General features: G+C 52.1%; 1 protein-coding gene across 1 annotated transcript; it reads left to right on the forward strand.

The window, feature by feature from the left end:
- Window positions 1-249: 249 nt before the first annotated feature.
- On the forward strand, window positions 250-11,375 carry Nefh (neurofilament heavy chain). The gene is made up of 4 exons (XM_055624207.1): window positions 250-1,316; window positions 2,988-3,187; window positions 4,363-4,487; window positions 7,301-11,375. The coding sequence occupies exons 1-4, from the start codon at window positions 434-436 to the stop codon at window positions 9,078-9,080; spliced, it is 2,988 nt and encodes a 995-aa protein (XP_055480182.1). The 5' UTR covers window positions 250-433; the 3' UTR covers window positions 9,081-11,375.
- The last annotated feature ends 33 nt before the right edge of the window (window positions 11,376-11,408 follow it).

The raw sequence follows: 11,408 nt of genomic DNA on the forward strand, positions 1-11,408 counted from the left end.
CCCGTCGGTCCCGCAGTCCTCTCCCTAGCTCAGGGGCCCTCTCCTATTCCGAGGGTCTCATTCTGACCAATAGGGTCTTCCGACGTGCACCTGGAGGTCTGCACCGCCCCGCTCCGGAAGTCCTTGACTCCTTGGTCTGACCTCGGGAGGTTCCACTGACGCAGCGACGATTCCCCTCCACTCCTGGGTGGCCCCCCCGCCCCGCCCCGCCCCGCCCCTCTCACTGCGGCGGAGCCGGTCGGCCCCGGGGCCGCAGGGGAGGAGATGGGGAGGGCGGGGCCCTCCTCCCCAGCCCCCCACGGCCGAGGGGGCCGGCCCCGGCCACCGCGGATATAAAAGAGCCCGGAGGCCGGGAGCTGCCGCAGTGCCGCCCGCCCCGTCCCGGCCCCGCACTCCCGCTCCGCCGCCGCCGGCGGCCGCACCTGCTCCGGCCATGATGAGCTTCGGCGGCGCCGACGCGCTGCTGGGCGCCCCGTTCGCGCCGCTGCACGGAGGAGGCAGCCTGCACTACGCGCTGGGCCGCAAGGCCGGCGCGGGCGGCCCGCGCTCCGCCGCCGGCTCCTCCAGCGGCTTCCACTCGTGGGCGCGGACTTCCGTGAGCTCCGTGTCCGCCTCGCCCAGCCGCTTCCGCGGCGCCGGGGCCGCCTCCAGCACCGACTCCCTCGACACGCTGAGCAACGGCCCGGAGGGCTGCGTGGTGGCGGCGGCGGCGGCGCGCAGCGAGAAGGAGCAGCTGCAGGCCCTGAACGACCGCTTCGCGGGCTACATCGACAAGGTGAGGCAGCTCGAGGCGCACAACCGCAGCCTGGAGGGCGAGGCGGCGGCGCTGCGGCAGCAGCAGGCCGGCCGCGCCGCCATGGGCGAGCTGTACGAGCGCGAGGTGCGCGAGATGCGCGGCGCCGTGCTGCGCCTCGGGGCGGCGCGCGGCCAGCTGCGCCTGGAGCAGGAGCACCTGCTGGAGGACATCGCACACGTGCGCCAGCGGCTGGACGAGGAGGCCCGGCAGCGCGAGGAGGCCGAGGCGGCGGCGCGCGCCCTGGCCCGCTTCGCGCAGGAGGCGGAGGCGGCGCGCGCCGAGCTGCAGAAGAAGGCGCAGGCGCTGCAGGAGGAGTGCGGTTACCTGCGGCGCCACCACCAGGAGGAGGTGGGCGAGCTGCTCGGCCAGATCCAGGGCTGCGGGGCCGCTCAGGCGCAGGCGCAGGCCGAGGCGCGGGACGCCCTCAAGTGCGACGTGACGTCGGCGCTGCGGGAGATCCGCTCGCAGCTCGAAGGCCACGCGGTGCAGAGCACGCTGCAGTCCGAGGAGTGGTTCCGAGGTGCGCGCGGGGTGGGAAGGGGGCGCCCCCTCCCGGCGGGGCGGTGAGCCGCCTGTGGGTTCACCAGTGAGGATAGGGGACCCCCCGGAAGTAACTGGACCCTCTGCAAGTGAACCTCATAAAGTAGCGGTTTGACTCTGGCTTCCTCCCGGGGTGCCCCAACCCTGGATTGTCCCTCAGATGCAGCCCTCCACCTCTACTCCACACGATTAGGCGGACCCCAGTTTCAGACCTGTCTCCCTTCTGAAACAGAACAAGCCCTTTACAGACCCAGGGTATCACAGCAGCACCCGCTTGCCCTTCCCTTCCCTGGGTGAAGCAGGAGTACTCTGCTGACACCCACCAGGCTTCTCAGAGCACACAGTGTGCCCCCCCCCGCCCCCACATTAGTGATCTGCAGTGTGCGATGAAAGGAGCCGCTCGCTTTCATGCCCTTTCTAGCCAGGATGGAACCAGCTTGTAGCTGAAGCAGCCCCTCCTACTCTCAAATGCTAGGACCTCCCATCTCCCTTTCTCCCAAAACGTACAGGGGTTCTGAGTCCGGCCAGACTGCAGTTGCCCTGAAGCCGCGCCCAATAGCTGCAGGGTGACCTTGATCCACACTGGCCTTCTGGTTTCCTTTAGGACGGGGGTATAAAGTAACTGCCCTTCTCAGTCTTCCTGAAGTTGTCTATAGACCCTTGCTTTGTGTGGAGGCCAGTGAGGGCCAAGCTTGGTGCCTTCCGAAGGTGCCCGTGAAGCATGGTAGCTGAGAATTGTCACAACGCTTTTTAAGTCTTCGCTAAGAGCAGGGAAAGCCGGGCACACCGGGGTTGGGCCCTTGGAATGGGCTGCTTTCATGCTGCACGCCTTGGCAGTAGCCGTGAGCCATCCCTTCCCCCATCTCTGCGGCAGGGCTCCTCCCAGAGGGGACCTCTTCCCTTTTAGGTTTGCCCTTCACCCAAGCAGGGCAGCTCAGGATGTCCCCACCAGCTGGCCTCTTTCTTTCAACCAGGACTCAGCTCTTTTAGGATGTTTACTCGTAGGAGCTTAGGACCGATTTCTGACTTCCACTGGCCCCCCTACAAGATCCGAGAACCAAGAGCCGGTTGGTGGCGGAGGCTCCATTGGCTCAGGCGCAGTGCTGTAGAATCAAGTCAGTAGAGGAAGGGACAGAAGGTTGGTACACAGGCCTTGTGCTCTCCGGTGACCTTGGACTCCGCAGAAATCTGCAATGAAGTTACCATGGCTGTATTGTAACTGATGACTCCCACAGCTTTCATGTGGAGAGGTCACAGGAATAGTAACTTCTTCCCAGAGCCTGGAGACCCCATCTCAGCCTTAGGCCTCATGCTAGATTGCCCATTCAGTCCCTCACTGTGCCAGCCCTCTGCTAGGCACTGGAACCAGGAACGGAGGATGAGGGGAAGCTTCCCTTCTTCTGAGTGCTTTAGGGATCAAGTTGAGGTGGACACAGTCTGCCTTTCAAAGCCAGATAGACTACCTTTGAATCCTGCCCCTCATTAGCTGGGTGGCTTTGGGCAACAGCTACTTGACTGGCATATGCCAGGGTGGATTAAACATCCTGGTACCCAGTAGGTCTTCAACCCATGTGTGCCAACCTTCAGATCTAAGCCTTGAGACCCAAGTTTAGATGTGCCTAACCCTGTGCCCGATTGCTTCCCTGCTTAGTGAGGTTGGACCGACTCTCAGAGGCAGCCAAGGTGAACACAGACGCCATGCGGTCCGCGCAGGAGGAGATAACTGAGTACCGGCGACAGCTGCAGGCCAGGACTACAGAGTTGGAGGCACTGAAAAGCACCAAGGATTCCCTGGAGAGGCAGCGCTCCGAGCTGGAGGACCGCCACCAGGCAGACATCGCGTCCTACCAGGTGCTCTGGGGAAGGGGGGTCACTTCCTTCCTTAGAGCAGGGCTCTGGTCTCTGAGTCAGACACCGCATTATGTTTGTGCTGTGTGGCCTGCAGAGTTATCTGCCTACCCGGGTTAAAATCTCTTCTCTGAAATGAGGAGGAGGAAAGCAACAAAAATCTCTGCTTTGCAGAGCAGTGGAGGTCAGAGAGATCACCAGTGTTCGGATACAGCCCAGTGGCAGAGTTCTTGCCTTCCTAGTGTGCGTGAGGTCCTGGGCCTCACCCTAGCACCTAATTAATTTACTACTTCAATATAAAGGCTTAGCATCTTCTTGGTTAGAGTAGGTCACCAGTGCCTGTGGGCATGGCCCCGGGGGCAGCTTTGGTAGATTCACTCAAAAATAGTCTTGGGGAGAAAAGGGTCACTTTCATACCTACTAATGATGCCTGCAGAGACCTTGGAAACTGGAGAAACACAAAGGAGTAGGTAAAAGGTAGCTGTAATGGTTCGCTTTAAGGCAGTGGTTCTCATCCTAATGCTTTAACACAGTTCCTCATGTTTCAGTGACACCCCTCCCCCGCAACCATATTTTTTTGTTTTTTGTTTTTCAAGACAGGGTTTCTCTCTGTAGCCTTGGGTGTCCTGGACTCAATTTGTAGACCAGGCTGGCCTCCAATTCACAGAGATAGATCCACCTGCTACTGCCTCCCTGAGTGCTGGGATCATAGGCGTGCACTACCACACCCTGCTCATAAAATTATTTTCGTTGCTACTTCATAACTTTAATTTTGCTCCTGTTGTGAATTGTAATGTACATATTTTTGGAGAAAGAGGTTTACCAAAGGGGTCTCAACCCGCAAAGCAGTAGCTCCAGCCAGAAGAAATTTCATCTGTGTTCAGGTGCTTCTGGGAAGAACAAAAAACAAAGTACCTAAGGCTGTTCTCTGCCCAGGGCCCTGTTAATATGCTATTTATGTGCCCTACCCCAGGCTACAACTCCAGCCTGTAAAGGAGCATTTTCTAAGCCGTCTATAAAAAGTCACCCATCTTTCTGACTGAGCCAGCAGCTGCTGTATTTCATCCCGGATCTTTGCTCAGGCTGAGATTTTTCCCTCACTGTCTATGAGCACCTTGAGATTTGACAGCGTAGGGCTTTGTCCCCAGCCGGGGACTTACCGGGTCTGTCATCCCCAGGATGCTATCCAGCAGCTGGACAACGAGCTGAGAAGCACCAAGTGGGAGATGGCAGCACAGCTTCGAGAGTACCAAGACCTGCTCAACGTCAAGATGGCCCTGGACATCGAGATTGCTGCTTACAGGTGAGATGGTCCAGGAGCCCCAAGGCTCCGAGGAGCACCAAGCCTTCAGCTTCCCGTCTCGGTAGCCTGCCTGCTTTTTAAAGACAAAAACAAAGTTTTTGGGGTTTTATATTTGTTTTTCTGTCTGTTTTAACATATCTATGTAGCCATCTCTGGCCTTGAACACACAATGTACACCACGCTGGTCTGTAGCTCACGGAGACCCACCTACCTCTGCCATGCTCCACCACAACCTTCCTAAAGACAAAAGTATTTCTCTTTTTATTTTTTATTAGTGTGAGCGTGGGTGTGTTCATGCTGTGGCACATGTGTGGGGGCCAGAGGATAACTTTGCAGAGTCTCTTCTCCCACCTTTACATAGGTCCTGGGGGTTTAATTCAGGCATCAGGCCTGTACAGCAAGCATCTCTACACACCAGGCCGTCCTGCCAGAGCAAGAAAGTATTTCAGTTGCGAGCCTTAGCCTTTAGCAGCGCAGCTCTCCTTCCAGTCCTGATTACAGTACAATATGTGTTAATGATGTGTGATCAGCAAGATGGTTCAGTGGGTAATGCTGTCTAAGCCTGTGGGTCTAAGTTTCGTCACCACTGTAGAAAGTTGTCCATAACCTGTCTCACCCTGTGGCACACATGCACCCACACCCAGGCACACACACAATAAAATAAAGAAAAAAAAAATTTTAAAAATCTGTATCTTGAAATCTGCCATTTAACTGTTTTAAAGGAACAGTTCAGAGGAGTCAGGTAAATTTGCATATATTTGCATATGAAGCATTCATCTCCCTCAATCTCCAGAGCTGTTTTTTCACCATCTCAAACTCAAACTGATGCCCCTTAAAGGACTCTTCATTGTCCCCCTGCCCTCAATCCCCAACAACCATTCTACTTCCCAAGAGGCAGAGATCTTGAACTTACTTTCTTTTAACTACATTTTATTTACTTGTATGTACACACCTTACGCACACATATATGCAGGTTGGTTTTCTGTTTCCACTGTGTGGGTTCTGGGAATCAAATTTACCAAGTGCTTGGGTTTTACCCACTAAGCACCTCACTGGCTCAGGAGTGCCTTGCTTTCTTTCTGACAGTGACTTATTTACCCCAAACCAATTAGTCAGAGACTTGCTTTGGAGGAAAAGAGGGGCTTAGGTAGTCAGAGACAATTTAGCCCCAACCTTTGCAATTTCTCAGCTCACTGGGAATGAAGATTCCTTGTAAAAATAAATGAAGGCAACAGAAACAGCATCCGAATCACAGATTGTTGGAAGCTCAGCCAGTCCTGTTCATAAGATAATCCAGCTGACGTAGGTTCTGCTGGACAGTCATGGTGCTCACTGAATGGTAGCCATGAGAAGACCAGTCCCCAAAGATGAGACATCCCAGCCTAGCAGGGCTGACATCACAAAGGCCTCTTCTGGTTGGTGAGCCTTGGCTGTCCACCTCCTGGCCCTGATCTAATTTTGCTACTCAGTGCAGTGTACCAGCCAGGAATCAAGAGTGATCCTAGAGTTAGGAAGATAGGCCCAGGCCCTGCCCCACGCTGCTGGAGTAAGATCTATTTAACAAGGTCAGGGTCATTTGTGAGGTGTTTAATTTGGGAACCACTGTTCTAGGGGAACCTCTACACTTCCTCTAAGCAGGCCCCTTGCCAAGCCCCTCAATATTTATTCTCACAGAAACAGCCCTCTGAGGTAAGGACTCATGGTCATCTTTTAGCCAATGAGGAAATCAAAGCCTTCAGAGTCTGGGCAGCTTGGATACGGTCACCATCTATTGAGTAGCTAAGTGAGAGGAAAAATCCCAAAGAATGTCTACAGAAGGTAACAGGGCAGCTCTAAGCGGCAACATCCTGAAACTCTCACACTACATTTATAAGCATGGGCTTACTTGTTCCCAGCAATTGTTCTGTCAGTCACTGGAGGGATTTTTTTATTGTGTGTATGTGCACAGTGTGCATGTAGAGGTTTTGCACAATTTTCAGGAGTCGTTCTCTCTCTCTCCACACACAGGACTTTGTACAGACTAGACCAGCCTTACCCCAAGACCTCCAACTTTCTCTTGAATTAGTTTTTTTGTTTGTTTGTTTATTTGTTTGGGGGGGGAGGTGGGAGTACATTCAAGACAGGGTGTCTCTGTGGAGCAGTGGCTGTCCTGAAACTTGCTTTGTAGACCAGGCTGGCCTCAAACACAGAGATCCATCTGCTTCTGCCTCCTGAGTGGTGGGATTAAAGGCGTGTGTCACCATGCCCAGCTTGAATTAGGTTTTAGTTGACAGACAATAAATGTAAGTTTTGCCATTGTAGGAGTTTTCTTTTTCTTTTTCTTTTCTTTTTTTTTTTTTTTTTTCCAGAGCTGAGGACTTGTTAGGCAAGCACTCTACCACTGAGCTAAATCCCTAACCCAGGAGTTTTCTATTGAGGACCATTCTTTAGGGAGATGTTTCCTGCTATACACAGCAGTGTAGGTGACCTCCGGAACACTTTGTCACGTAACTTTCTCCATCCTCAAAATGCTTCCTGCAGGGGCTGTGAGTCAGTGTATCAGTGTAGAGTATGTGCTAGCATAAATGCATCCCCAGTGCTAGAAAAAGTAAGTTCTAAATGTCTACTAGCAATGAAAATGAAAAACCTGAAAAGGAGAGAGTAACAGGGAAGGAAAGAAAAAAAGGAGAAAGGGAAAGAAAATGAAATTTCTGCCATTCATTCACACCCTCCGTTTACCAAACCCTGTTCCTGAATGCAGTGGGGCTCCTGGAAAACCAACTGAGATTCCAAAGTCAGTGAGTTAATGGTGTGTCTCATTATTCATTCTGCAGAAAGCTCCTGGAAGGTGAAGAGTGTCGGATTGGCTTTGGTCCGAGTCCCTTCTCACTTACTGAGGGACTCCCAAAAATTCCCTCCACATCCACTCACATAAAAGTCAAAAGTGAAGAGAAGATAAAAGTGGTAGAAAAATCAGAGAAGGAAACTGTGATTGTAGAGGAACAGACAGAAGAGATCCAGGTGACTGAAGAAGTAACAGAAGAGGAAGAAAAAGAGGCTAAAGAAGAGGAAGGAGAAGAGACAGAAGAGGGAGGAGAAGAAGAAGCTACATCTCCCCCTGCAGAAGAGGTCCCATCTCCAGAAAAAGAAACCAAGTCTCCTGTGAAGGAAGAAGCCAAGTCCCCAGCTGAGGCAAAGTCACCAGCTGAGGCCAAATCACCAGGTGAAGTTAAGTCACCAGCTGAGGCCAAGTCCCCAGCTGAGGCCAAGTCCCCAGCTGAGGCCAAGTCACCAGCTGAGGCCAAGTCCCCAGGTGAGGCCAAGTCACCAGCTGAGGCCAAGTCCCCAGCTGAGGCCAAGTCACCAGCTGAGGCCAAGTCCCCAGCTGAGGCCAAGTCACCAGGTGAGGCCAAGTCACCAGCTGAGGCCAAGTCACCTGCTGAGGCCAAGTCACCAGTTGAGGCCAAGTCCCCAGCTGAGGCCAAGTCCCCAGGTGAGGCCAAGTCCCCAGGTGAGGTCAAGTCCCCAGGTGAGGTCAAGTCCCCAGCTGAGGTCAAGTCCCCAGGTGAGGCCAAGTCCCCAGCTGAGGCCAAGTCACCAGCTGAGGCCAAGTCCCCAACTGAGGTGAAATCTCCAGAGAAAGTGAAGACCCCTGTGAAGGAAGAAGCAAAATCCCCAACTGAGGCCAAGTCTCCTGAGAAAGCCAAGTCCCCTGTGAAGGAAGAGGTCAAGGCTCCAACTGAGGTAAAATCCCCTGAGAAGGCTAAGAGCCCCGTGAAGGAGGAAGCAAAATCTCCTGAGAAGGGCAAGACTCTAGACGTGAAGTCTCCAGAAGCCAAGACTCCACTGAAGGAGGACATCAAATCTCCGGGACAGGCCAAAAGTCCTGCCAAAGAAGAGGTCAAGTCCCCTGAGAAGGTCAAGTCCCCCGAGAAGGTCAAGTCCCCTGAGAAGGAAGAAGCCAAGGCCTCTGAAAAGGAGCTTCCCAAGAAGGAAGAGGTAAAGTCCCCTGTAAAGGAAGAGGTGAAAGCCAAAGAACCCCCAAAGAAGGCAGAGGAAAAGAAGACCCCAGCTACACCAAAAACAGAAGAGAAGGAGAGCAAGAAAGATGAAGCCCCCAAGGAAGCCCCAAAGCCCAAAGTGGAGGAGAAGAAGGAAACACCTGCAGAAAAGCCCAAGGACTCTACGGCAGAGGCCAAGAAAGAAGAGTCTGGAGATAAGAAGAAAGCAGCGACTCCAGAAAAGGAGACTCCTGCTAAGGCAGAAGTAAAGGAAGAAGCTAAACCCAAAGAGAAGACAGAGACGACCAAGACGGAAGCAGAAGATGCCAAGGCCAAAGAACCTAGCAAACTCGCAGAGAAGGAAAAGCCAAAGAAAGAGGAGGCACCGGCAGCACCAGAGAAGAAAGACACCAAGGAAAAGGTCACAGAGTCCACGAAGCCTGAGGAGAAACCCAAAACAGACACCAAGGCCAAAGAAGATGACAAGGGCCTTTCTAAAGAGCCCAGCAAACCCAAGACAGAAAAGGCTGAAAAATCCTCTAGCACAGACCAAAAAGATAGCCAGCCCCCAGAGAAGGCCTCAGAGGACAAAGCGACCAAGGGGGAGAAGTAAGGCAGAGAGAAAGGAATGTCCAGAAGAGCCAAAGAAACTCAGGGGGGGTCCCAGTACTCAAGGGTTGGTGTAATAAGTTTTATCTCTTCCTTTCCTTTCTGTAAGAAGAAATACCGCTTAGATGACGGGTCTGCCCTCACCAAACAGGAATGTCCATTAGGATTAAGTTAGCAAGAGAAGATACCCTGAGCCCTGCCCCCCATACCCCATGGCCTCCGCAGGTGATGGACAACTATGATAGCTTATTGTAGCCAAGCGTGATGTATGCTGAATGCTACATGAGAAACACTTGATAAAAACTGCCCCCTCCTTTCCAAGTAAGTGCATTTATTTCCTGTATGTACGACAGACGACCGCAATAATGAATGAGCACTTAGAAATGCATTATGCTTGAAATGTCGTAACCTATTCCTGAATGCCTTCTCGTTTTCCAAAGGAGTGGTCAGGCCCCTGCCCGGTACGCTCTCCTGGAAGAGCTGCAGCAGGTGAGGCAAGGCAATGGCCACCGGACCAGACCAGGGCGCACTTTCCACTGGAGTCCACTTTCAATTGCTCCCATGCAATAAAACCAAGTGCTTCTAAAATAAAACTGGCTGTTTTCACTCGTTCTCTTCCCCTGGGAAGGAGGCCTACATGTGAGATCTGTGCTGGCGACCTAGGGCATCATTCCTTAGTATGGTCATGGATCACCTGGGAGCCTTAGAAACCCAGACTCCTGACTCCACACTGTTGACATCACAGTCTGAGAGGGAGACTCAGAGAAAGTGCACACTGTGCCAAATCCCAGTTTACCCTAATGAACACTGATGCCAGGATGCCTAGGAATGCTGAGTCCCAGGAGGATGTCAAATGGTCCATGGAGTCTGCTTGTTAGATGAGAGGAACCTATGAATAATGGGGCATACACGGCTAATTCATCTGTTGAGAAGACTACAGCGACAACCTTTCAGCAATCACTCAATTTCCACTCGGTGTGCTTCTCTGGGCATGGATTTTTGTTTTTCGGTACTTACCCCACTCCCACCCCTTTTGTGTTCTTATTTGCTTACATGCACAGGGTGGCTTTGAACTTGTATTCCTGTCCCTCCTACCCAAGTATCTGGGGTTTTGTGCACGCACCATGATGCCTGGCTCTGGAAGTCCTTTTGAAAGCTTTACGATCCTCATACAGGTTTCCATGGCGTCCTCCCTATTAAGTCCTTGTGTGGTGGGACTGGCATGGCCCCTTATTTTGTGTGTCCAACACATCTCCCAGGAATTGCTTCTCTGCTCCCCACAGCCAGATGGCTCTCAGCTATCATGTCTGTAATTTTCCTTCCTCTGGACACTGACAATTGGTCCGGAATGGCCAGTTGAGCCAATGAAGCTCTTTTCTTGGGACCAGAGTAGCTGGTAGGGAGATGTGAGTCAGGAGCTGTGGGCAGCCATGTTTCTAGACCTATGGTAAGATAGTCCAAGAGAGCATGAGATGGTCAGGGACAAGGTACCTAGAGAGCCATGGTGGACTTCCACATGATCCGTCCACAGCTTTTGGCCATTCTTTGAAGTGATAAATCTTTTCCTTTACCAAACACTTTGGGTTATAACAGTGCTTTGCAACCAGAGGGCTCTGAATAATACTGTGACTAAAAGGGAAGTTTCTAAGCTAGCAACAGAATAGTGAGACCTCAGGGAATGAGCAAGTGCCCCCATCACTATATCCTAAAGTTCTGTTATTGGTCAACACTTGAGGCTAGAATCCATATACCATCTCTGGCACCCATCTCCATCTGCCACAAAGACCGAGTTATTAAAAGAATGGCAAGAAAGTTGAGGTTGGTAATCTTTAAAGGTTTTTGTTTGTTTGACACAATCTCATGCATCCCAGGGTTACTTCTAATATGGTATGTTCCTAGATGACTTTGAACTCCTGCTCTTCCTGCTTCCTCCTCCTGAGGGCTAGGAGTGTAGGCATGCACAGTGCATATAATAATCTGGCAAATAATCTCTTAAATTATCAATATGGCCAAGGACTCTGAAGACCTGAGCATTAATTTTCTGAGCTGCCTACCTTGAGGAAATCAGATATCTATATGCCCTAGCACATAGCCATATCTGGACACAAAGGGGATCTGGAAGGCAAGGAAAAAAAATCAGTACTTATAGTCCACCAGTCTCAGACTTGCCTCAGACTTCTGAGTGCCATTATTACAGGCATGTATCACCATACCTGGCTCTCCCCATCTGGTTTGCCTAAAAATGTTAGTCATCCAAATACTCCAAACTTACTTACTTCCTTTCCTTCCTTTCCTTTCCTTTCCTTTCCTTTCCTTTCCTTTCCTTTCCTTT

The sequence above is a fragment of the Psammomys obesus genome, unplaced genomic scaffold (genome assembly GCF_907164565.1).
Source record: "Psammomys obesus unplaced genomic scaffold, mPsaObe1.curated_primary_1811, whole genome shotgun sequence".
Lineage (NCBI taxonomy): Eukaryota > Metazoa > Chordata > Mammalia > Rodentia > Muridae > Psammomys > Psammomys obesus.

Excerpts from the sequence above, each read along its gene's own strand:
- Nefh (XM_055624207.1), top strand. The coding sequence starts at position 434 with ATGATGAGCTTCGGCGGCGCCGACGCGCTGCTGGGCGCCCCGTTCGCG. Across the intron at positions 3,188-4,362 it reads CAGACATCGCGTCCTACCAG|GATGCTATCCAGCAGCTGGA; the intron begins GTGCTCTGGGGA and ends TGTCATCCCCAG. Across the intron at positions 4,488-7,300 it reads ATCGAGATTGCTGCTTACAG|AAAGCTCCTGGAAGGTGAAG; the intron begins GTGAGATGGTCC and ends TTCATTCTGCAG.